This window comes from Strix uralensis, chromosome 1, assembly GCF_047716275.1.
Source record: "Strix uralensis isolate ZFMK-TIS-50842 chromosome 1, bStrUra1, whole genome shotgun sequence".
Taxonomy (NCBI): domain Eukaryota; kingdom Metazoa; phylum Chordata; class Aves; order Strigiformes; family Strigidae; genus Strix; species Strix uralensis.
The window spans coordinates 117214642-117241617 of NC_133972.1; the positions used below are offsets into that span (position 1 = coordinate 117214642).

At 40.5% G+C, this 26976-nt stretch overlaps 1 protein-coding gene across 1 annotated transcript in view; it reads right to left on the bottom strand.

The window, feature by feature from the left end:
• Positions 1 to 24760, bottom strand: part of GNAL (G protein subunit alpha L) — a 192516-nt gene extending 167756 nt beyond the window's left edge. The window contains exon 1 of the mRNA XM_074878106.1: positions 24089 to 24760. Within this exon, the coding sequence (XP_074734207.1) occupies positions 24089 to 24545 (457 nt within the window). The 5' untranslated portion in view covers positions 24546 to 24760. The remainder of the gene's footprint in view (positions 1 to 24088) is intronic.
• Positions 24761 to 26976: the final 2216 nt, after the last annotated feature.

A 26976-nucleotide genomic window follows, 5' to 3' on the forward strand; every position in this document is an offset into this window, starting at 1 on the left:
TATGTAACAGATGAATCAACCAGCCTGTTTCTTAAGCAATTACTCTTTGTGTAGCATACACCTACTGAACTTGGGAATTATTTCTTATATGATCCGTGTTACAAATACTGTGAATTAGTATCATCCAACAATTAGCGGTTACACATGTTGCACAGCTTTAAAATAAAAATATCAAAGGGCAATAAAGTTACATTTTGATACAAGTTAGTCAACAGAAGTATGTCACTTTATATAAAAGACAAAGTGCTATGGCCCATCAATTCTGTGCAGAAACCAGTTTTCAAAGACACAAGTACCTAAAAGTGACTGCAGCAATTACATCTTATTTTCTGCACCTTTCAATTTTGCATGCAACACCAATCATGCATTAAAAAAACCCACTATTTGATAAATGTGTAGGGTGCTGGCCTGGTTTTAATGAATCCAAAATACTCAAAAGTGTATGCCATCTCCCTCCCCCAAAACCACAAAGCAGTACCCTCTTCTTCACAAGTAACACGTTACAGTGTATCTTCCAAGGTGCTTCGCAGAGAAGTCAATTCTCCTAAAATTCAAGAACTAATTACTATTCTGAATTCCTATACTTGTCCATTTTTCCTCCGAAATTTCAGTCCAGGACACTGCACATCGGACAATCCTTGGACAGGGCATTTTCTATTACCAGATATGTTCCTGAATGCAAATTTAGGTTGCCCTGCAGGTAGGACAACCCTACCTTTTCAAAACTCTCAGCAAAACAAACAACATGCACAAAGAAAAAGTCCCAAATAATCAAACAATTTCCCCTTTCCTGGCTATACAGAAAAAAAAAAACGGCCACACTCTTGCGTTCTTTAAAAGGTGGTTCAGCTTTTGCAATACATTGAGTTGTAGAAGGAAAGTGATGCTCTGACCACAAAATACACAAAACCTTATGTACACAATAGTTTGCCCACTTCCAACTATACCGATTGGTCTAATGTAAGTTCTCTTCCCACAAGCTTGCTTTACACTGTGTAATTAACAAAATGAACAAAGGAAAAGAATATCCATCTCAGTCACCAAGAAGGAAAGGACTTTTTTTGGTACTCTGTTCCATAACCACACCGCATCAAATAGTGCTTTTTCAGCACTGGAGGTCAGTAGACTGTACTATATTTATATATACATGAAAGGGCAATCCCATCATTAACACTTACAATACAAGTAGTGATTTGGGGAATGGAAGTTCATAAATCTACCACATTTAACAACATAAAACAAGGCTTATCGAGCTTCAAAATTTCCTTGGACGAAGGCAAAATAAGTATTATGAAAAAGGAAAGGAGATCTGCCAGTTGTTGAATAGCACTCTAGTTTTAAGATTTAACACAGTGATTTTCTGGAGAATTGCTGGTTTAGATCTTAAACTTCTGTGACTGCAATGAAAAGCTGTGCACATCAGCCTGTCCTCTTCGGAATGAATCGGCTTGAGCTCCTATACAAGTTATCTACATTAGAAAGAATGTTCCTTGTTTTAGTTGAGTTGGGCTTGGTGCACGTTCCTTGTAAGACCAGCATGAATATGGAGAACATACAGTTCTTTTTCCTAGTAGCATTTTAATGCTCTTTACAGAATAAGAAGTGAAAAATCCTCCTCTTGACTCATACAGTAACAATTTATCCTGGTCCTATAACTAGTTCTGCAGTTTTCTATCTTGAGCTCTCAAATTTATTTGAAAAAAGACTTCAAACAACTAAAATAAAGACCCAAAGCCACATGAACAGAGGTCTAGAAGCACAATGGTTTAGCCCTTCAATTTTTATTACTTTTTAAAGGCATTCTATCCTAAGCAGCTCAGGAAGGTAGAACCATTAAATTGGCCTTTTAACTCACTTGTGAGGTCTGGAAATAGCCTCATACAAATATTTCTTACTCATTTTCCCCCTCTTCAGTCTTCTAACTGGAATACAGTGCAGAGAAAGACTGTATTTTCATCCTTACCTGAGTGAGGGACACTTGATCTAGTTCTAAACAAATTAAGCTCTGATTCTAGAAGCAGTCCTGTGAAAACTATGCAGAGACTATGTTTACCTGTTTTCCATATGAACTGCTGTTTGCTTTCCTATGTTCACAGAGTCACAGAATGGTTTGGGTGGGAAGGTACCTTAAAGATCATCTAGTTCCAACCCCCCCGCCATGAGCAGGGACACCTTCCACTAGTCCAGGCTGCTCAAAGCCTCGTCCAACCTGGCCTTGAACACTTCCAGGGAGGGGGCATCCACAGCTTCTCTGGGCAACCTGTTCCAGTGTCTCACCACCCTCACAGGAAAGAATTTCTTCCTTACATCTAACCTAAATCTACCCTCTTGCAGTTTAAAGCCATTACCCCTTGTCCTATCACTACACTCCCCGATAAAGAGTCCCTCCCCATCTTTCCTGTAGGCCCACTTTAAGTACTGGAAGGCTGCTATAAGGTCTCCCCAGAGCCTTCTCTTCTGTTGGCTGAACAACCCCAACTCTCTCAGCCTGTATGAGGATAGGGGAGGTGCTCCAGCCCCCTGATCATCTTTGTGGCCCGATCTCTGGACTTACTCGAGCAGGTCCATGTCCTTCGTATGCTGGGGGCCCCAGAGCTGGACACAGCACTCCAGGTGGGGTCTCATGAGAATGGAGCGGAGGGTGAGAATCCCCTCCCTTGACCTGCTGGCCACACTGCTCTTGATGCAGCCTGGGATACAGTTGGCTTTCTGGGCTGTGAGCACACATTGCTGGCTCATAGTTAATTTCCCATCCACCAATACCCCCAAGTCCTTCTCTGCAGGGCTGCTCTCAATCCACTCATAGCCCAGCCTCTATTTGTGCTTGGCATTGCCCCAACCCATGTGCAGGACCTTGCACTTGGCCTTGTTGAACTTCACGAGGTTTGCATGGGCCCACCTCTCAAGCCTGTCCAGGTCCCTCTGGATGCCATCCCTTCCCTCCAGTGTGTTGATTGCGCCACACAGCTTGGTGTTGTCAGCAAACTTGCTGAGGGTGCACTCAATCCCACTGTCCATGTCACCAACAAAGATGTTAAACAGTGCTGGTCCCAATACTGACCCCCAAGGAATGTCACTTGTCACTGTTCTCCACTCAGACATTGAGCCGTTGACTGCAACTCTTTGAGTCCATTCCTTATCCACCAAGTGGTCCAATCTTATTTTCTTCTTCTTGGTATTTTATGAACTTCAATAGCATTGGCTTCAGTTTTAGTAGTTTGATATTTGATGAGATCTTCACAGTATGCCAATGAAACACAGAAGACAGAACAAACTGACAACTTTGGGCAGGGGAAGAAGATCACAAGAAACTGATGTGTGATTCTGACGTCAGAGAGATGACATGAAGTGAGCCCATCCCTGTGCTGGTTTACCAACCTACACTAGCACCCTGAAATAACTGTTCATTCACATATGAACAAATGAAACTAAGGTATGAAATTCTACTGCCTATGATCAAGCCAAGTGATGCTCTTCAGAAAAGGCTGTTTCAGATACTTAAAAGTAGTTCTATCTCCCTTCTTTAATTAGCACAGTATGAAATCTGCAGCCAACTTTTTAATGTATTAGTGATTTCTCTTTTCAGTTATTGGGTTATCAGTACCTTATTACTAACATTTGGTATTTCTTTCTTTGCCTTGTGTCGATAGGCTTCACTGGATTCCAGGCCCAACACTATAAACTTGACAAGTTATATCACTATCAATCATTCAGGCTAATACCATTTCTCTGCTTCCAACCAGCATCCATCAGACAGACCCTGACTTTGTATGCAAACTGTTATCTTTAGGAAAGACTATGGCAGTGCAGTGCCCAGAACAACAGAGTCCTGGTACCTGTGCTGCAGTTAAGAAAAAGCCCCCACAATTCAACAATTAAAATAGTTTCTGGACAACATTTTGAATAACTGAAACTAACCTTGCCATGTAAGTTTTTTCAACAGTTGAGGATCTTCACTATTGCTACCTTTACCTGTTGGTGTGTGAGTGGGGAGAAGAGGAAATACTTCTCCCAACTAAATGGCTCTAAGCAGGTTCATAAAAACTGAAGTCACTGATGATGAAGTTTTGCAGCTCAAGCTGATCTTCTGTTTCCCAGCTGCCCCACTGGAAACAAAAGCTAAAAATGGAAGTATGACCATGTTCTTTTTAACTGTAATTAAAATACAGATCATCAGTCCTAGATTAGCTTCTTTTCTCTTAGTATTTGCTGCCACCACGAGGATTAAAGATATAATGCAATGAATACATTCAACAAGAAGAACCCCTGGTGAATAACACTCAATTGCAAACCTTTCTCTGGTCAGTCCCACTTCTGGGTTTGTTACCCCATTAAAGACTATGGCTCCTAGTCCTCTCTGAAAGCCTTTAAAGTGTCAAAGTAGGGAGAAGTCAGCAACAAGTCAAGCAGGAAAACTCTCCTACATTGAGAGTCTACAGCTGAGATTCTACACAGCTCTCATTCCTCCTGTCATATTTACACACTATTTATGCATCCAATTTTACTGAAAAAGAAGGCCGCCTTCTAACCATCTTAGTTGTTCACATAACTCACACAACCATGCAAATTTTGGTAGAGTTCGGTATCACTGGTGAGTGACAGCAGCACCACTTCATTAACATCATACCATTAAAATGCCATGCTTGCGGTTTTGATAAACAAATCTATTTACAAATTTACCAAAAAAGTCTCAAGCAGTCAATTAGTTTTCTCAAAACGTAACAGGACAATCACATTTTACTTTTTTAAATCAGAAGAAGAATGTGCTGGTAATTTGATGGATTATCAGGATGGACAAACTTTTCTTGAATTATTCAGCTATAGTTTTTCCTACCCTAGAAAAGAATAGCTTTAAGCAGTTTTTGGTAGAAGACTAAGCCTGTGTAAGAACATTATTTATAGCGTTGGTAAGCTGATATACACAAATCTGTAGTAGTCAAGGATTTATCATCCCCTGAAAAGCCAAAAAACTTGCAATGACAATATTCATTCAGTTATAAAAATACCAAGGTGGATTGCTCCTTTCCCAATACCTTTAGGGAAACATCACATCCCCTTAAATATTTGTATTTGAACCTTCCTAACACAAGAATCAGGTATAATACGCTATCCCTTCTGCACCAGAAAACTGAAAGGTTTGTCAGTTTTACTTTCTCTCTTAAAATTTGACATTGTTTGTTTAGTTTGAGGTAGTTCTGTCTCAAAATACGAGCTAAAATCACGTTTACAGAAAACTCTTTTGGGAGATTTCATGAAGTTAGGAACTTCCCCATCTCACTGAAGACCTGTGAGTTTATTATTCACTCTTTACTAATGAGTTTCAAATGACTGATGTCTGCAGTTAACACGTACACAAGTACTGTAAATTTGCACATCAACTGCTCAAAAACAAAGAGCAGGAGCCTATGGGAACACTTGTATTTGAACCTTCCTCAAGTTCAGCACATGGGTATATACAGAAGAGTAAATCCAGTAACATTGCAAAACAAATGTGAAAAATAGGGAGAAATAACAACTAAGAGAGATCACAAGTAGAGGGAAGGTGAACAGAAGAGGATTTAGAGGCAGAAGATGTCCAGCTGATCTACACATATGTAACACATAGTAACTTGTCATTCTGCTAATTAGTTACTCTTTCTGCTTGTAAGTAGTAGGAGAGATTTCAGGTATGGTAGGAAGTTGGACAGGGGAAATAATTGTAAAATGAACAATTCTACAGCTTTTTAAAAGGTACAGAAGATCAGCCCATCAGAAGATGAGACACAAAGCTCTGCTCAGTTCTTCCACTAAAAATTCAAGGCTCTGGAGCAGAACAAACTGCTGAGTTGTCTGGAAATCGATCACAAAGGATAATCACTTCCTGGCAAAAGAGACTTGAGTTTGTGCCGGCTGTCTTGTTGTTGCAACACATTATAGTTGATATGTCCATTGTCACATTGATGTACAGAGCTCCTATGGTAGGTCACAACGTTTTGTGTGGCCTTCGAATGGCTAAGGAAGCTGGTGTGATGCTTCAGTTCTTCCCAAGATTATAACCTCTAACCAAGTAATGAGCGATAAGACAAGAGCTAATGGCCTCAAGTTGCACCAGGGAAGGTTTAGACTAGATATTAGGAAGCATTTCTTTACAGAACGGGTTGTTAGGCGTTGGAATGGGCTGCCCAGGGAGGTGGTTGAGTCCCCATCCCTGGAGGTGTTTAAGAGTAGGGTCAACATAGCGCTGAGGGATATGGTGTAGTTGGGAACTGTCAGTGCTAGGTTAATGGTTGGACTAGATGATCTTCAAGGTCCTTTCCAACCTAGATGATTCTGTGATTCTGTGGGTAACAAAACTGCTTAGGTGAGCTCCACGCCCACAAGGGTACCTGTGGAACACTCACAGGATTGTTTCATAGCTTGATGAATAATTAATGGGAGAAAATCCACTGAATGCACATACCAGTCACATCAGAAACCACTGTCCTTCCTTTCTGCCAGGGCAGCGACAGGCATAAAGCATCATGAATACAAAGTCACGTGTGTTGAAAAGGATAGATGTGATTTTAGCATCACATCTACCACATCCTGGCTAAGAGATTTATTGCAAAATAGTTTAACAGATGGAAATCTTTCCATCTGTAAAGAATGTATAATTCATTCAGTGAATTCCATGGTTTGGGTGGTATAAAGTTCAGATCAAAATATCAGAAGGGAAGCTCAGGCTTTAGCCAGCAGACAGGTCTGTGCGCTCAATCAACTAATTTTCTAGATGAGTAAAGGTGGTCTCACCTATATGTCTGATGCATACAGCAACCCAGAAACTGGAGGAAGGCTCAAGGGAGGAAGGTGAACAGCTCGCAAATGAGGAATCAGATGCACCCTGAATTAACACCAGTCTTGCCTAAGAAGACAAAGTTGGTCAGACTTACTGCTTTACAAAAAAATCAGCTAAGGCAGTTATAGACCTGAATAACTGTGGATATTACCACCATTTGAATTTGAACCATCTCCAGCAGAAGGTGGAAAGGTTTTACTAAGCCAGGGACAGACACCAATATTCCTTCCTTCCCTTATGGCTTCAGGACCAGCAGTTGTAGAAAATGCAAAGGGTAGATGAACTGGTTCTAAAGCTCTCAATGACTTCAGTATCTATTTTTAACCAAAGTAGATTCTCCGTAAGAGGGGTTGCTAAAAAATGGACAAGTTGGGAAACTGTGAGACAGAAAGGAACTAATTGAATTGCATGCCTGTTTTCTACTACCCAAGCATCTAATATAGTTTCATAATCAATACAGAAGTGTATGCATTTCATCCCAAACATGGTGTAAGCAGGAGGAGGGGTGGGGCATAGCAGAAGAAAAGCAAATCACAAGCTGTAATAGACTTGACAAATATCTTCGGAACTGCTGCTTCCATGTCTACAGTTGGCCAGTTATCACTAGCAAACTAGCAAGACTGAATGCAACCTGTAGCTGTAGAATACACCTCCACTGAGACTATTCACAGCAGTCTTCACAACCACCGTTTTGGTGGCAACAGTCTGTGACTTGAGTTCTTGATGCAAGACAGCAATCTTCCTCATATAATGTCACAGAATAGCTCAAGAAACATTTAAAGGAGTTAACAACCAGTGTGTGAAGACTGCAGAGTGAGACACCATCAAATGTAAGGTCCCAGGATCTATGAATATTGCCTCTATCTTTCTAACGGAAAACCACAGTGTTCTATCTGCTGCATTTACTGTAACATGGTGTGATGCACTAATGCCAATCTAGTACACCTCACTCCTTCAGGGTGCTCTTTAAGACCACTTGGCCTTCCAAGAGGAACTACTCCCTACCATTAGTGGGGAGAATGTCTTGCAGAAGACTTTTCACATACATCTGGCAGAAGGTGACTGAAAATATGCCTGAAAATTAAACAACCAGAAACAAAAGCTGACTTTGGAATATCCTCCTTCACAGGCAAGATGTGGAAACTGATAAAGAACATCCACTAAGCCACATGAAGACTGCAACTCTTTATTAAGGCACCGTCAGGAAGCTCAAGAATTTACTTCAACAGGAACTAAAAAGAATGATTACCATTATGAAAATGCCAAACCAGCATCTGTCTTGTACAGAAGTTCCACCAGAAGATGATCTTTCAAAAGCTGATCTTGAAATTAACCACCATGCCCTCCCCATATTAAAAAAAATAATTAAAAATTCCAAGCTGCCTTTAAAATAAAATTAACGCCAAAAGTAAGTTTTCTTTTCAAGTTTACTTCCAATTCACAAAATTTCATAGATAGCATTAACAGTTTTAATTATGCTGAGGGACAAGCCATGGCAGCTTAGCTACAGAATCCTGCTTCATTCATTGCAAAGCAAATGGTGAGTAAAGCACAAATCAAGGTGATACAGCAAATAGCAGTGGTACCTGTAAACTGGTGAAACTAGTTGAAACTGGTGTAAAGAAAGACATCTGGCATAGCAAACAGGCTGTTACAGAGTTTCTTTAAGGAAGTGTAGCCTTTCTTTGCCACAAAGAGGTTTGCTTCACTGCATGTTTGATTGCATAGCAGGTCACACACAGTGCGTTCATGTCCAGTGGCACTGTTCTTTACACCTGAACTAGCAGATAACTGGGAACACAGGATAAAGCTATGAGTGCTACCACAAAAGTAATTTGGCACCTTAGTTATACTGATGCAGGTCATCCACTCCAGCTGCAGTCAAGTCACAGCTTCTCTTGACTACACATCCCCTCAGATAGTCATTCAAATTCTGCTTAAATTTATTCCATATTTGTGGACAAGTTCTTGAACTTTCTTCTAATTCCTCTGGCCTTTTTAGAGCAACCGGCAATACCCAGAAGTTACAACAGTCAGAAACCAGCTCTGCAACTCAGTTATTTCTGAATTACTGACATGGCTTATCTAACACTGACCTCAGCTTATCTAAGATCCCACAGGATTTATTAGTTCAAGCATAGTACCAAAGATATAAGACAAGACCTGAGCAATAGAATAGATGTAGGATGTAAAATAATAAGATAAAACTGCATCATGTTTTGAATGGGATTTGGATCCCAGTTTGTTTCAATTAAGGAATGCAGGATTTCCAATCTCTACTTATCAAGTCCACTGATGACATGATCAATAATTTATACAGCTCACAAATATTCATGAAGTGTAGTTTTTATAGTCATGCACATTTTCTAAGAAAAAATGGCAGACCTAATAATTATACATAAGCTCTATAGTAAAAATTGTACCAGTACATAAACAGTTTTATCACCAGAGGTGGTAAGCCAAAGCAGTATTATGAAGGGGCTTGACCATGCAGGAAAATCCTGGTAACATCCAATTCATTAACTACTAGCCTCCTTCAGCTTGGGGTAAATCAGGTTATTGACTGCAAGAACAAGCTCTTTCTTCATTTTTTTCCAGGCACTTTTGTCATGCATTAGCAGTGAGGGGCAGGGACAAATTATTATTCCCTTGCAGGAATACAACTGTCCATCTGTCTAGGCTCAGAGACCTTTGCTTGGTGCTTGGTCCATTATTCTTTGCTTATCCTCTTGCTCCCAAAGCTGGTCAGATGGAGACTTTTCAGTTATCGAAATCTGCAGTAGCAATGCAGTCTGATAACTTTTACAACACGGGGCGGTTTGCCCAACGTGGCACGCTGCTGCCAGAACACCCTCTACTATATTGCATCTCATGCTTGCCTGAAGTGAGACAAAAAGACATCAACAGTTGCTACAAGTCATCATTCTTCACTGGACTAGGAATAGATCACAGACAGGAAAGCCAGGAACAGTATACTTTTAAGACTTGAAGACTTTCTTATGCTGTCAGGACAGGAAACTTACCTGACCAGCATCTGAGAGGCCCAGATCATTAAGCTGGTATTGGGACATAAAAATGGTACAAGAAGGCTCAGTTTCTTCCCAGCTGAGTTTTCACATCTTGGATGCATGACCATCAGAGGAAGCTGTACAGCTGCAGCATTCTTGTCACATTTACCTACTCTCAAGAGTATTTAATTTGAGAAGCTGTTTTCAGAAATTCTAGTAAACATTAGCATAGTAATTTAGACACCAAAGGTAGTAGCTTTTCGTACCAGCTCTCTAAAATAATTTTAGAAGTAGACCAGGCACCAGACATCTAAACCAATAATTAAAATGTAGATGACATAAGTTTGAGCATGTTCCGCTTCCACCTAGATTTTCCCATCTGTACAACAGGAAACATATTAAATTATCACCATCACTTAAGTATGTACACAATGACAGAACCAGTTACAAAGTGAAAAAAATAACACTAAAGCAAAAATAAAGAATATTCTTCTTGGAGGAATTGATATATTCAGAGTATGCAACACAACACTTCCACGTGTAAGTCTTCCTCAATGCTGACGATTTGACTCCAGTTGAAGCTGGTGGAAGACAAAACTGCTCAGTGCTTTTGAAGCACTTTTGATATGGACAATATTCATGCTGAAAAATAAGACATTCAAAGATGACATTCATGAAAATAATTTTCAGCCAAGCCTCTGGGTCTCAGCTCCCTCTTCCAATTTGAGCAGTAAATTCCAGACTGATGACACCACAGAGTTAAGTTCACATCTGAGATTTTTTGCAGTCACAGCAAGATTTACCATGTAAGTAAAGCTTTCAATGTAAGCATGTGTTTTACATACTTGCACATTACACTGACTTACAACTTCAGATCTTTACATATTACAGCAGAATCGGTAACAATAACTGTTCCTATACTTGAAGTTACTTTTCCTACTCCACAGTTTATGCTCGCAATCTATTTTGGAAGGTCTTTTTAAAGAAAATGTATTTTTCCTCCACAGGAAGGGTTCCTGTGTGGAGAGTTAATTAGAATGCCAGAAGACCTGCCTCCAGCTAGAGCATTTATCAGAACACCCACAGAGGAAGGGCTATCCTTTGGAATGTTAAATACATTGTCAACCATGGATGGGGGTCAAGAAAGCTTTTCAAGCCATCCCTGCTCTGAAAAAATATATATACCTGAGAAGAAGAAAAAGACTGTCTGTGATGACAGGATGATGGACTCAGTCAAGTATTTTAAAAATTGAGATAATTGTTAGTGTGCATTTAGGCCAAGTTAAAGAATGAGAATACCCCAATGCGTTCACAGAGACTTAGTTCTTCACTCAAATACCTATTAATAAAGAAGAGGATTATGAATGTAAGAACTCAACCTTTATGTTAGTAAAGGGCTAGAATAAAAGTTGATTTCCAGCATGTAACATATATAACAATTCTGACAATAAGCAGTTTTTGAAAGAGATATTAACTAGCCTTCCTAACTGCTACCAAAAAAAAGCCACCAAAAAACTGACCTAAAATAAAACTTAATTTACTAAGTGCTTGGATTTAAGAGTTTTACATTTTGAGTTGGACTCTTCTATGGTAAAGATGATTTAAAATCCTGAATGATCAGTAATATCCCAGACATAAACAAAGACGGCAAAAAGTAACAGGAGTCAGCTGATTTGAAAGACAGAATTCATAAAAGGTCCAAGCAACTGCCTGCAAGATCTAACACAGCACAGAAGACACTTTTGGACCACAGCCAGTAACAAATAAAAGAAGGAAACAAAAACCAACATCACAAGATTTTTTTTTTTTTTTTCTCCTGCTCTGGTCTGTAGTAGCAGTAAATATTCAATCAGCTTAATATTTCATCTTGACAAAGCGTTTTCAGCTTGTTGAAAGTATCAATCTAAATAAGTAGCTTGTCTGTTTTTTAAGAAAAGGAGAGGGAAGCAGACAGTTTGAAACCCGAAAAACAGACTATACTCTAGAGATGAAATGGACCAAGAAAAACACTGCTGTTTCCAAAATATCTCCTCAAGTTAATAAAATTATTTCTTTTGCTAGAAATCATAATAGCACCATGCTCTTCTGGACCATGCTAGACCAAGATGTGGATAACCAGCCTCATTGTTTAATGAAAACATTCACCCAGAAGTGTCAGGTTATTGTCTTTTACCTTAAGACAGTAACAGCAAAAAAATGCTGTGGGTGTGAACGCAAGGAAGTCTTTAAACAGAGATGCTTGTCCTCTTTCTTCATAAGGTGATCTAAACAGTTCTTAATATTTACAGAATTCCTTACAGGAAAGATCTGAGCATGTTGTGCAAATCACCACAGATAAGGGCATAAAGAATGTCAATCACATTTACTATGACTCTACAGAATAACCTCAGGGTCTCAGAAAATAAAGTTTTTCAGGTATGAGATCCTGTTATTTAGATTACACACAGTTTGAGAAAAATCATGTTCCATCGAGCACTAGACTGGTATCTATCACCTAAGGTCCATGAATCAGTAATAAGTTATTTGCTTAATTAAAAATAAATACTTGAGGGATACTGATAACAAACACAGTTGATTAAGTTAAAGGCTTATGTCAATATAAGGCATTTGATATTATAAATAAGCAGCACATGTATGCCTGATGTTATTCTGCAAATGATCAATACAACACATTTTAAATGGCTCAGGAATCAGTTAATAGATGGGTTTCAAGAACTAATTGTGAATCATCAACTAGTTGCAGTATTGCTAGTAATGTCCTCACAATATCAGTAAAGTTTTAGTCACTGATTAAAGATACCTCTGTGAATAATGCTAGCTTATCAAATGACTGAAGTGTGGATGAGTAATAATGTTGGAGAAAAGCAACTCTCTGATAAGCATAGTACAGTCAAATAACACTCTTCAATTAGTCACTGCAAGGTCATATCTGTAGAAGCAGCAGAAGCAGAGAACAAAGATTTTTATAGGCCAGTTTCAGAAAGACTTGAATATATAGTTCATTAGCCAATTCAGAATTACTAAGTAAAAAAATAAAAACGATGCTTCTTCCAGAAAATAAATACAAACAAAAGCACCATTAGAAGTGGGCATTGCCCACTTCTGAGATGTTGGAAAAACAGTGTGGACAAGAACAATAGGTGAGGAGCACCATTAGCTTTTAAGGAATATCTTCCAGCTTGTTTTCTTTCAAGGAACGGAATAACTCTGTGAGTTACAACTACAAAAAAGCTGCAGAAAGCAAGTGTAGTATGAATTCCAACCAAGTAGAAGCTGAAGCTGGTGTATGGGACAGAGTACGTGTCCTATTCACAACTGAAATAAGGTCCCAAACACCACCACTGCCTGAATGCTTTATATGGAGATTACCTTAGTAATATTCACATTATAAAGGATAAAGGGGATAAAGGACTGAACTCAAAAGATGCTGTATATTTATTTATTTGGTGCTCAGTATCTTCAAATTGTTTTTTCTGACATAGGATTTCTTTGCACATCATGTAAACAACTAGTTCAAGTAAGCTTATAATTACTCTCTTACCAGGGGTATCAGGATACAGAAGACATAGGAGAAAAAAAAACAAAAACAACAGCAGAAATTCTTACTTTTAAGTAAGTTTATTTGACCTGTAAAGAAACACAAAGTGAGGTATTACATGGAGGCTTTGGATTCACTTTAGATAGGAAATCAAAGGAGGAAGAAAACCCCAAAAACACAGAACAAAAAAAACTTTTGCTCCCATACTCTTTCAGCCATCTTTATCTTGGAGAAATACTGTTGTTAAGAAAAGGCTACATTTCAGTGTAGTTCCATCAACATAGTAGGATGGACTGATGTCATGCTGTTTAGGCTTAAGAAGGTTATGTATTTGTTTTGCTCTGCACCCATTCTACATGTACTAGAATACCAGGTGCTGGAGAACCTTGGCAGGCTGTGCCATTGCTCACACAAGCAATGCACAAAACCCCCGAGAAACTGTGGTATTAAGGTGAGTGGTCTCCCCCAAGAGCAGAACCAGGTATTAACACATACCTGTTCTTAAGCATTGTATAGGGAGGCAGACCGAGTGCGAAATATCTGCTTGTTCTCGTTCAGAGCATCAGAGTCCCTGCTCCCTTTTGCTGCAGCTGCTGGACCATGAGCACTGGGAATTGTACGGGGCACAGCATGAAGCAGCATGAAAGACAGTCCTGTCTCACCCCTGCCCATCCCGCAGACCCTTCCGTAACACAGTCTTTTGAAAGCCTGTTTGACTTTTTACTGCATTGCTTCAACTTTTCCTGACGTGTTAGAAAGTATTATTCAGTCTCCGGCAGATAGATCACATATCTGTGAATCCCTTTTAACTAGACAAGGACTATGGCCAAATGGCCTTTGGAGTGGACTACTCTTCAGGTGATCCTTTCTACATTAAATTATGAGCAACTTCAAGTATCAAGAAACTATTATTTCCTCTTCAGCTCTTCCATGAAACAGTTTTCCTTCCACCTCTGGTAGTTCAAAGGCATAGTTGACATACACCTGCAGCCAGAATCCACTGACGGAATAGAGTTCAGGCATATGACAAGCCGAACACCACTGTGGGCATTTTTGTTCTTTTTTTCCTCCCTGCCAAGTCAACATCCTCACCTCTATATGTAGTTAAGGAAGAGGTAGAAGGCCCTAGGAGTGAATATGTTGCCTCCTTAAATATTACTGTAGTTTCCCCATTTAAAAAAAACCCACAACAAAAACCAACAACACACTAACTGTACTGTTTCAATAATAATCAAATTGGAAAGACACTGTTGAACAAATTGTTGAACAAACAAGCTCATGAATTCAGATGTCACATCAGGTAGATTAAGACCACCTGAGGGAGTAAGCAATGGAATTTGAAACAACAGCCTTATACACCCTGGGTGCACCTGGAAACTCACGGAAGCATCAGAGGGATTGCTACAGCTCCTGATCTGAAAGCAAGACATCAGGAAGCACTAAATCAAGTGCCACTCTACTGCTTCTGTATCAAGTCTTCCATTAAGAGACATTAAATGCTTTAGAGCACTGAAGAACCACAGAAAGTGCAAGGCTGTTCAAAATATTCTTAAAAGTAAGAAGAAAAAAGTATTTACTAAAAGGAACAATGCATAGCAGTTATTTAAATGCAGTTTGTTACTCACTCTTTCTCCAAGTCCCCAAGAGCTTGAGTTCCCCTTCCAGTGCTATTTCATTTATAGGGACAATCCAGATCAATATATACTTGAAGTTTAGTTCTATTAATCAAACCAAAGTCACCAGAATTTACAAGAAAGAAGGGTGGTTTGTTGGCTGGTTTTTGTGCCTTCTGTCCCGCCCTACTCCCAAGTGTGAGAAAATATAAAGAATTTCAGATTTCTGTTTTTCTTTCAAAATGTTAAATCAAAGGAAGATCAACTATTCAATCTGAACCAGAATTATTGCCCTGTAGTTCCCATCTGTTTTCCTTCAAGGAAATATTTAAGGGATAAAAGCAAAACAATTTGAACAGCTACTGTTCTGCACTAAGCCATGCTCACAAGTAAGTAGACCCAATGAATAAAAGGATCTGAAAGTCATATTAAGTTATAGCCAATCCTTAATGCAGTTTTCCTGCTTGTTTATACCTGACTAGGTTGCATGGCAACATACAAAACAGTAGTATACTACAAGGTTCTTAAGCACAGCTGAAGCAGAAAAACTTACCTAGTACGGATCAAGGATTTTTTTCTTTGTTCAGTTTTTAATATTAGGCGACTAAATGATTTGGGAAAAGAGACACATTATGAGACATAAATACCTTCCACAGCATCTTGCCATTTAGAAAGGAAAAAATACTTTTTTAAATTTAAACAAACAATCAAACAACCAACCTCTTTAATGATATCTTTGCAGATTATGAACTGGTTATTTCTGCATATGTCCTTTATACAAATTATTATATTCTTCTGCATCTTAGGTTTAGAGTTTGTATAAGAACATAAAAAAAGAAGTTTGTCTTTGCAAAGGCTGGTGCATGTTAGAAGCACTTGATATCTTGTTCATATCTCTCCTAGAGAGTGAATTAGACAAGTACAGCAAGCTCAGAACAGACAGAAGATAACACTATAAATCTATTTTGTAATTCAAGTGTACAGTGAGTCAAAGGATGAAAAAACCCAATCTTGTTACAGAATCCATTAGACTTGCCCTGTTCTTATGAAGCTTCAGGCCTATGAGATATGCCAGGATATAATCCCACCATGTACTCTTGAAGGCTGGTTTAACTCACCTAGACTCCTCATGGCAATCTACCGTGTTTTACAAGAACTTCAGTGGTTGTCTGTGTGCACACACAGACATGTGTGTGTATTTCTATGTGAAAAAGTATCATCTGGAGTAAAAACTATTCTTCAATCAACATTAAATGAATCCAAGCACATGAAATACGAATGAGTGCTCTCACTCAAGAAAAAAAGCACCTTGCTTCTGTTGTAGCTTGGTCCTCCACATTTGAGGTGTTCAAGAAAATAAAGATAATTATTAATAAGGCACTGCCTAACACCATGCAGCACATTCTGTGTTTGCTTCAAGATGCAGAATGGCTAATTCTCCACAATTAAGAGAATTGTAGCATAACACAGTTGATAATGTCTCCAGCAACATTCATGACAGTTTTCAATAAAAGATTGAGTTGCTTAATATAAATTACACTTGCACAGAAGAATAAGGATCCATGATCATCCACACTTTTTGCAGTTTAACACAGTCTTCATTCTTCATGATGGAAAAATAAAACTATCGACTTTAATCCACATATGACAAATTAACTACAAAGTATATTACATGTATCAAAAAGTACGTATTTTCAAATAATTAAAAAAGAGGGAGTGGGGAAACGATACCCAGAGAGTGAGGACTCAATTTATTGTCAGGTTTTCATTACAGATATTTTCCAGCCTGCTCTCTCATGCAATCTCTATTGCATGCACTAACCCAAAATCACAGAAGGAATGTTCTCTGTTTCTGCAACTTCTGAAGACCAACTAGACAATTTGCTTGATTTGATTGCTGAGAAGAGATTCCTTTTTGCTCTCTATAGAAATGAAGTCTTCTTAAACTGTCAAAATTGTACTGCCTATCGTAGAGAAAGTAAAAGACTTTTCAATTCTTCTTTTTGTTTATATTAAATACTGGGGGGGTGGGGGGGGAAGCTTTCTACTTTTACACTCCAGAATGCATGTTGTTCCCACATCATTTAAATTCTTGGCTAAAATAAAGATAACAATATAAAATTTAAAATATGTCCTGGATTTGACTTACTACAGTAATGGTATTTTGGAAAGAATAATTTATTGTTCCTGAAACCTAACATTACTTTAAATATAAGTGGATTTTATAATTCTTCAAATTTAAGCTTAAAAACAAACAGATGTAAGATACCACATTATGAGGAAGCAATTCAAGTTTGACTTCAGAGAAATTTTATCAGTCAAGATCTTCCACTACAGGTGATTGATGTTATGCTTTATGTTGCAGACATTAATTGGCAGGTTTTTTTCTTGGATTTTTTTGATCCTTTGCATGTGAACACAGAAAAAGAAAAAATTAGTATTTTCTTAAATTTTTTTTTCATCTATTCTAGTCCCAAACAGCATATCCCTCCTTCTTCATACAGCTTATCCAGCAGGGCTTTAAGTCCTTAAACTTTTATTCAATATTCATGTGCAGACAAATCACAAGAGACAAAAGTTTCACATACAGTCCTACAGGGATAATATAAAATACTACTAGTCAGTATACTTCATGCTCATCCACCTTTGGAAAAGGCATAAATACAATGTGCACAGGCCAGGCCCGAGGCTGCATTTCTTCCAGACTCTGCACTCTTGGGTATTTAAAAAGCAAACAAACCAACCACCTAGCCTTACTGATTTATGATATTATCAGTCAAAAGAAAACATCCAAAATATTAGAAAAACAAAAAACAAAAACCAAAACAGTTGTAAGTAATGGCACAGTAAGACAAGGCTTCTGCCCATAAAATGAAAGATGTGTTGATGACTGCAGCACAACAAATACCTCACAGGGTTGAACCACGCAAGGCTGTAAATCTTAACTATAACTGGATGATTTTAACTATCTACAAAAGGCTGGTTTTATTAAGAACATAACAACTACTGACATACATTTTCCAACTCTAAAAATAGATCTGCATCTTCAGTGAAAGATAGCTTTAGATTTCTTTTGAACTGTGGCACCAGTCAACAGGCTGAAGAACATCTGCTCCATGCTTCATTTTACTAATCTGTTCAAGCCATCAAGCATCTACTCTAAGAGCAGCCTCTTACTGGACATTACAAAAGATCCAAACCACACAATTTTAGAAAACACTGAAAGGTATAGTCAAGACTTCCCCAATGCAAAATGGTAACCCAGAAGTTTCTACCCTTTTAACCAGAGGGTAAGCGACAGCTCTGTTATCTTACTTGCACCATTTTGCTTCTCTACTATTACTCAGAAGTCTGTGGAGAAGAACCATTTCTACATCATTCAGCAAAAGCAAAACATTTCTAGAACAGGCTACCAAATAAATTAAACTTGGCAAGTAGAGGGAGAGCCAGGTTTCCCCCACAGCTCAGCCAGGCTGTTGGATTAAAAAGAAGAAAGAATTTTAAAAAAATTAATTCAACTTTCTAAACTGAAAAGGTACCCGACTTGAAAAGTAAGTTGAAGGAAGCCACGACTCTAGGGGAAAAAAAAAAAAAAAAGAGAGTAAATATTTCCCCAAATTTGTACAGTTTCACTGTGTCAAAGATGCTAAAATGTAAAACAAAAAATAATCCCACAATATAACTAATATTTATACAGTTATCTTGGAGATTGAAAAAATCTTGTAAGATTCAGTTAAGGAATGCCAAAGGACTGGCAAGGTAGGAAATATGGGGTGCGGGGTGGGGCAGTGGAAATGGATGAACATGGGAACAAAGTTTCAAACTGCGTTTCAAACTGTATTTCTTCTAAACTGGGGGGAAAAAGGCATAGGGAGAGGGAAAACAAATGTGCAAATCCTTAAGTTTTACACACTCTTTAAAATTTCTGCAGTTGAGAAGTTACAGTGGTAATGAGAGCTCAAAATGACAAAGAAGGTATTAGCAGAGCCTGCTTAATTAAGAATTATGTTACAATAAGCATTTGTGGAATACACATCGATATACAAAAATTGCCTAATAACTGAAAGTTCATGTTGCCTAAGCAACAGGTACAGAACCCATCCTTGCACAACAGTTAGAGCCTCCCAGCACTGCCACACATAACATGGAATAGAAGAAAAAAAAAGCATATTTTTTTGTTAAATATGAAGTGATTAAGAAATAAGCAAAATGAATCAAAGAATGGAAATCAGTTAAAACAGCTAAATATGGGCTAAATGCAATTGGTTAGTAATCTACAGAATAAAGAAAAAACTGAGTGTTGTAAATCAGGGATCACTTTCAGTAAAAAACCTCAAAGTTAAGAACTAATTCCAACATGTGCTGATGACTTCCGCCTACTGGTTTTCTCATCTGCAAGGAATGCATATACACTTCAATATGATGGCATAAATTACAGTAAAACCACAAGGCCATTCAGAATGACATGCGAATGATGCAAAGGATTAGGGATTACGAAACTCATTTACTTTACTCCATTGGTCAGTATTTGCAGCCCATTACCTCAAAGTCCTGAAAATACTTGTTCCTACCAATTATATATCCATTATCTACACACTAGAACTACCTGGCTGTAGGGATCCTAAATCTATCAGCACAAACCAACAAGTTTTTTTTGTAAAGATGAGATAGGCATATACAGGATGCAACAGGAGGGTGCAACACCCTGGAACACAAGCAGTGATGCCCAGCTCAGATACAGACCAGTGAAAGCATCATCTCTGGTGGTTAACAAACACCCCAAGCACACAGCCTTATGCAGGCACAGGGAAAGTCTCAGCACATCAAGCTAACCTAAACTCAGGTATTTATCAATAAGCACGAGTTGCACGATATAAAAGTTATTTTTAAATAAGATTTAAATTTTAATACTTAAAATTGGGTTTAGGATGATAAACTTCAGTACTGATGCAGCACACATAAATAACAGACTCCAATTTTAGTCTAAAAGCCATTGCCTGAGCATAAATCTTTTTTGCAACACAGTTTAATTCTGACAACAGTCAATAGGTCTGTAGTTATGAAAATAAAACCATAGTTAAGCATTACTTTTGTTACATATCTCTAAGCTTTCAGGGAACCATCTACTGCTTAGGAACCCCCAAGCTTGACAAGGCATCTTTGTGTTTGATTTCCATGAATTCAGGGGAGCTATGTTTCTTTGTATGTTTTATACACTTTTGTACATAAACATCAGCAAACAAGTCTAAATTTCACTATCAAGTCAATACTTAAATATTACGTAAGCAGCTACGGTATGTTTTAAATGAAGAAAATGACTATGTCCATTTTCCCTCCCTCAATCCCTGTATCATTACTTTCAGTTTCTGTTGCACAGAAAAGCTTTACTCCCAGCACTTTCAGTTTCAGTTTAGCAGGGAAGTGCAAAAAATGAGTTCTGCTTGAGAAAGTCATCAAAAGTTAAGACAGCAACCAAGAGTCAGACAAAATGGAAAAAAACAGGAGCCAGAAAAGACTAGAAGACAAGAGCTATTTAGGAAAAAAATTGTTTCTATCTATGGCTTACTTCAACATTACATGAGCCTTAATTATACCACAACGGTTAGCACTTTGTTTAAAGACAATCCCCCCTCACCCCACTTACTCCCGAAATAGTTTAAAATACGAGACTGGAAATAAGAATTTAAATTGCTTCTAGAAAGTGATTTGTAATGTTTGTACAGTTTCTAGGAAATCAGCGGCTAAAAGAGTCTTGTAGAAGAGAGTGTTTGCAGTTCTCTTGGAAAAAAAGATGAAACAGAAAACAAGACAGAAACCAAAGCTACAAGACTCTGAGCATCTCTGTAAGTCTCTGCAATAAATATGCATGCTTAAAAAAATCCTTATCTCAGGGTTAGCAAAAGCATCCTAAGAATTCTGCACAGATTAACATTTTGACTTATAAAAAATAAAAGGAAATTTAAAAAGAAAATGCAAATAATATAGTGCACAATAATCCATTTAAGGTTTCTAGCCCTTTCTCCTCTTTTTAAAGTGGACATTAAACAAGAAACAGCCAATTGCAGTGGAAAGCAAGCTTCCATTTTATGTTGGTTCATCTTCTTGCAGAAGAAGAAAAACAAACAAACCCAAACTGTGTTTGCTGTTATTCCAGTGCACCAGTAAATCCCCCACATCAGTTACAGCCACCTGATACAGATACACCTATTTATGTGGGAGGCGCACACAGAGAGCTGATCTCAAGGACTTAACTGCACACCCCCTTTTCACAATTACTAGCTATGACAAAACACATGAAGTGTTTCCAAATGTAGGTTAGAGGGGAGTGTCAAAACATCATGTGCAGCACGAGACATTAGTTGGGGGGATGCCGTGACAGGCAAGAACATGTTCTTAGAGAGCTATTTACCAACATATACTAAAAAAAGGCTTTGAGACTTCACAATATTGTGGTAACTTCTATGCACAGCTCATGACAAAGCTGATTAATTCTCCTTTTATCATGTCAAATGAAAATGGTGTGCTTTTAGGGAAAGGTTGTTTTCAAACATTTATAGAAGCTTCTCTTCCAACATACTACTTATTTAGAAACTAGAGATTATTAGTGTTCTTATACTACTGCATTTATTTGCATACCCTTTTGATATCTAGTAGTAGCTCCTTAAAACATACAGTGCCTTTTTCTCTAAAATTTCGATAATATTCTGTAAATTTGCCCCAGTTCATGTGCAAGACCTACAAGGATAAACCAAAACAAAGCTATTGTTTACAAACTTTTATTTAAAAAAGAAACAAAGCCCACACCAAGGCTGTTGCTCAACTTTGTTTATTCTGTGACAGTGCTCTGCTGTCACTGCATTCACCATTTCCCTTCTGCTATGCATTTCCTCCATGTTGATCTACAAAAACATTCCTCCTCTCTCTAGCAAAGGTATGCTTTTTAGGTTCACTCTGCCAGGAAGACTTTAGGGAAGATCGAGTTATTTACCACCAGAAATACTATAAAATATCAAGCTAATATTCTTTTAGAATGAAGACCTTTGTATACATCCCAAGTCTTTTCCTCTGAGCAAGACTGAAAACGATTACCTTGTACAATGCAATTTTGCTTTACTCCTTCCCTGACAAATAAACCCTTCCCCATTCTAAATATTTTCCTCTTATCTAGAGCAGCATTTCCACTTCTTTGCAAACATCAACACGAAGCACCTGCAGCTCTCCCTCCATCCAAATCAAACATTTATGTCAGGCCCTGATCTGTCAGGGCTGAAACAATAATCCAGCATTTCCTCCCTGCGATATGGAGATCAAGAGACTATTTTCTGATTATGACACAGATTTAATATAAAACTCAACACAATCTTAGGAGTGTTGAGTTTCTTTCAGAGTGCCAAGGGTCAGAGATGGTTTATTTTTCAAATTGCATTGTTTCTGAACAGGTGTTTACTGCTCTGGTTTACTATGACAACCACCCATGTTATAGACTACATGCAGTATCTATTTGTTAGGATCCTTTTGTTCAAGCAATTACGTTGCTCTCTAGAGGAAGGCCACCAACCAGTATCTTTGCCTTCTTGTAGCCATATTGGTCACAACACACTTTCAGAGGTTACAGGAAGAAAAACCTTTTAAAAATATGCCTTTTTAATGGAATATTTAGAATTTTAGAGTTAAATACTGTAACAGTTCAACTATCAGAAGAAACATTTTACAAAGAATATTATTAATTCCATGGAGCGGGAATTACATCTTCTTCCTCTTTCCTTTCACTGGCTGTACTGGTATCCTACAGGCCGGTATTTTATGGGAAATAATAAAGCCCATGATTTGTTTTTTAGAATTGGAGCACTACAGTTCTGACAAGCATTGCTTATACCTTCTGTGCCCTGCTGTATTTCATATTTTCTCCTCCCCTCACCCATCAACAGGAATGAAGGAATCCAATAACACGGAAACACAGCTTTATAGAGAAAGATGTAAGACTACCCAGAATTGGAATGCATGTAGATAACCACCAAAACTCCGTACCATGCAACTTTACAAAAACACACAAAGCAAGCTAATGCAAAAGCAAATCAGTATTTCCACACTAACAGAAAACAGAGATTTATGACCACAGCTAAGAAGCCAAATAAGCCCTCTGCTCAGACCATAAAAAAAAAAAAAAAAAGCCCTGCAGTATGACTGTTCTGTTTCCTGCAGGAAATGAGATGCTTGTATTAGATACCCCTGTGGTTTTCATACTGTAAATGTATCAGCTGGTACAAATCCTCTGGAGAGGACTATTAACTAATGCTTAGAAAGAGCAGTGGCAATAGCAAACCGCACATAGCACCTCAGAGAAGAGGGGACAAAAGCTGACAAGCTATCCCTAAACAATCTGAGGGCCAACAGTTGAAGAACGCATCTTGTAGTAGAGGCGATGTCTGTGAGGAATACACGTACCCACGCCCGCTTATTGCCCCCTTACACCACTCACCGTTTCTTTCTTTAAATAAGAAACCTATTGCACATCAGCATTCCTCTTATATAGGAGCCACAAGCCCATCCTACCGCTCCTCATCAAACCATTCCTGCTTACACACGGTAGAGGAGCATCATCCACAGGCTGTACACATCTTATGCATGGCCATTTTTCCTCCTTGCTACTGTGTTTCGATTTTTTATTTTTTTTGGTTTGTTTTTTGGTTTTTTAATGTTTCTGAGTTGCCCGGGCGCTAAGACAACTTCTAGCCGAGGCAGCCCCCCCGCCCGGGACAGGGCTCCCTTCCCCCGGCAGCCGCCGCTGCTCCCTCACCGACCGCTCCCGCCCGGCGGGCTGGGTGGAGCCGCTCGCCCTCGCAGGACAAGCGCCGACCGCGTTCTCCATTGCAAACCCACTGCCAGGGCCTGAAGGGGGGGGGGGAGGAGAGAAGAGGGGGAGGAGGAAGGGAAAAGAAGGTGTAAACCTGTCTGGGGGAGAGCCCGGGGACGGAGAGGGCCGGGGGGGGCAGCGGGGAGACAAAGGAGGGATGGAGAGCGCCCAAGGAAAAGGGGGAAGCCGGGGAGGGGGCGCTGCCGGGGAGCCCCGCGGGGCACCTGCCCGCCCCGGCACACGCCCCGCACACACACTTACCCAGCAGCAGCAGGCGGTGCGTCTGCCTGTACTCCCGCTTCTGCTCCTTGAGCGCCCGGTCGATGCTCTTGCTGACTTTCCTCGCCTCCTTCTCCGCCTCCCGCTCCTCCAGGCGCAGCTTCTCCCAGGGTCTCTGCAGCGCCGGCGGCTGGTGCAGCGCCTGCTGCCGCGCCGCCTTCCCCCCGCCGCCGGGGCCGCCGGCCTTGGGCAGCGGCGGCCGCTCGGGGGCCGCCCCGTTACCGCCGCCGTTCTGCAGCAGCAGCAGCGGCGGCCCGTCCGCCTCCCCGCCGGGCTTACCGCCGGGCCGGAGCGGGGCGCCGAGGGGCTGCGGCTGCGGGGCGGCGTGAGGCTCCGCCGGCGCTTCGGGCTCCGAGGCGGCGCCGGCGCTGGAGATGGAGCCGCCGCCACCGCCGGCGTCGCCGAAGAGCCGCGGGCGCAGGCTGTAGCAGAGCCCCATGGCTCGGTGCCCCCGCCGGGGACGGGCTCTGGCGCGGCGGGGTTTGGCCTCAGCGCTTCCCGCCGGCCCTACGCGCCGGGGCGGCGGCGGCGGGTGGGGAGGGGGCGCCGCGGAGCCCCTCACGGCCCCGCTGGGCCATCTTGCATTTTCCCCTCCCCGGGCGGTGGCAACGGCTCCTCAGCGCCGATCACCTGACACCGAGCCGCCACCGACGGGTCCACCTTACCGTAAATACCCCAGCGCCAGCCCACCGCGCAGCGCCGGGCGCCGGCGGGGGAAGGGCGGGGGCACGCCGCCCGCGCCGCCACACAGGCGCACACACGTTCGCAGCCCCCCCCCCCCCCCCCCTCCACCGCGTCCCCAAACAGCTCCGCCGTCCCCTCACGCCACCCCGCCTGATGGCCGCCTTCCCGCGCCGAGGGGGCGAGGGTTTCCCAGCCTGTGTGCACAGGCTGGGAAACCCTCGCCCCCTCGCTTGCCTACACCACCCGCCCGCCTTGTTTCCTCCCTCCTGGAAGAGCCACCGGGCCTCCCTCAGGGGCGGCCCAGGCCCGAGCCCCAGACGGACAACCTCTCCCCCGGCATCCTCAGGGAAAAAACCAAGGCCGAGGCCTCTCCCAGAGAGGGACACCCCTCAGGGGTGACAGCGGCCCCGCGGAGAGGCCGAGGCAGCCCCCGCCAGCCTGCCATCCATCCTCACAGCTACAACACGGTTTTCAGCCCCTGTACACAACAGGCGGCTTCTCGCCCACACGCTGACTAACGGTGCCGTGGGAGGACGGCTTTGGGTGCGACGGTAGGAGAAAATAATCAGCGGTGTGCGGGTTCACTCGCTCGCTCAGTCGGTGTTGGCAGTAGTAGTACTCTAGCAGCGTGATGCTGTGGGCCGTGGAGGGAAGGCTGGTGCTTGAAGTCAGCCAGTTCAAAGGCAGTTTGCAGTCCTCCTGACGAGAAGTCACGGACAAATTCAGGTTACTCCAAATGGGTCTCAAATGGGCTCTCCTTCTGCTTCATCCATCTCCACATTCTTCATAATCTCAGCAGTTTTTCTACTCTAGTATCTCATTAAATCCCAAGTCTTTTTTCGGGAACACGTGGCTACTGTATGAAACTGTGTCTCTAAATCTTAAAGGTCGTATGTTCACTATTAATGATTGACGTATACCTCAGCATAATTTAGAGTCTCTTCAGTAACATTGACAGCGTTCATGAACCTCTTTATTCATGCAGTGTCTCTTTGGATTCTGTAATGACCCTGTTGTATTAGGTCATTGGTTTTGTCTCCTAATTTTTTCGAGTGGCCAATATTGTATTAATAGATGCAGCTATTTATATACCACTGTATGAAGAAATGGAGGGAGGTACAATTCCTATACTTCTTTACAATGAACAAATTAGAGCAAATTGGCCAGTTTTTAATTCCTTGGGTATGGGAAACAGAATTGTTTTCGTGACAGATCTATTCGTGTCAAATGATTTAGCGAACGTCCTCTAAAATATGTATTTACCAAGCAGTAAGTTGTGCATTAACATTCACTGGAATAAAACCCCAACACCCTACATTAGCATAAAATAAATAGCTGCCTTTTAACTGAAAGCATCAACTGTCTGTGATTGCACCACACAAAGGAAATATTGCCAGTGAAAATATTAGCAGGATCCAACACACTGTAGACGTTGTTCTCTTATACCCTTCAAAATGCTTACCAACTATTTGGACAGATGCCTTAGCTCCAAGAGCATCCAATAGCTGTTGCTTCTGTTGTATGTTTTAATACATGCTTATGTAATGTCCTGGTTGCAATCTTCTTGCAAAACATATAAACGGTTCCATCACAGCAGAGGATGTTTCACCACTATTGCAGTGCTGCTGTGTCTTGACTGAAAGTTTTTATGGACCGTAAGGATATACCATGTCTTAGGCTGTTAGTGGAAGATTTCAGTTTTCAGCTGAAAATGGGGCAGGAGTTTGGATAAGTAGAATCTAAATGTTCAATCTGGACTGAATAGCCAGAATCCTGGGATTAGTGGCTGTCTGCTTCTCAGTGTAATTGGATCACATAGGAGAATTTTCTACTCGTCCAACAATACAACAAAAACATGAAAAAAATATCAAAGTAATGGTGAAAGTTAGGGAGGCAATATTTGGGGCCCAAATGTCAGTGTGCATACTTAGTTTTGTGAAGGTGATTCTTTGAGCTCAGTGCATACAACAGCATTTGCAGAATCATGAGCTGCTTTCCAAATAGTAAAAGACATGCCGTAATCTGGCCAAATTAGTTCAGATTAGGTAAAATTTCTCCTAATAAAGTTCTCCTGGGCATGAACAGTGTATGCTCAGTGAGTAACAGGGAAACTGAGTGATATATTCAGGGTTACAGAGGAGACCTGGCATAATATGGACTGTAAAATGACATGCTTTATAATAATT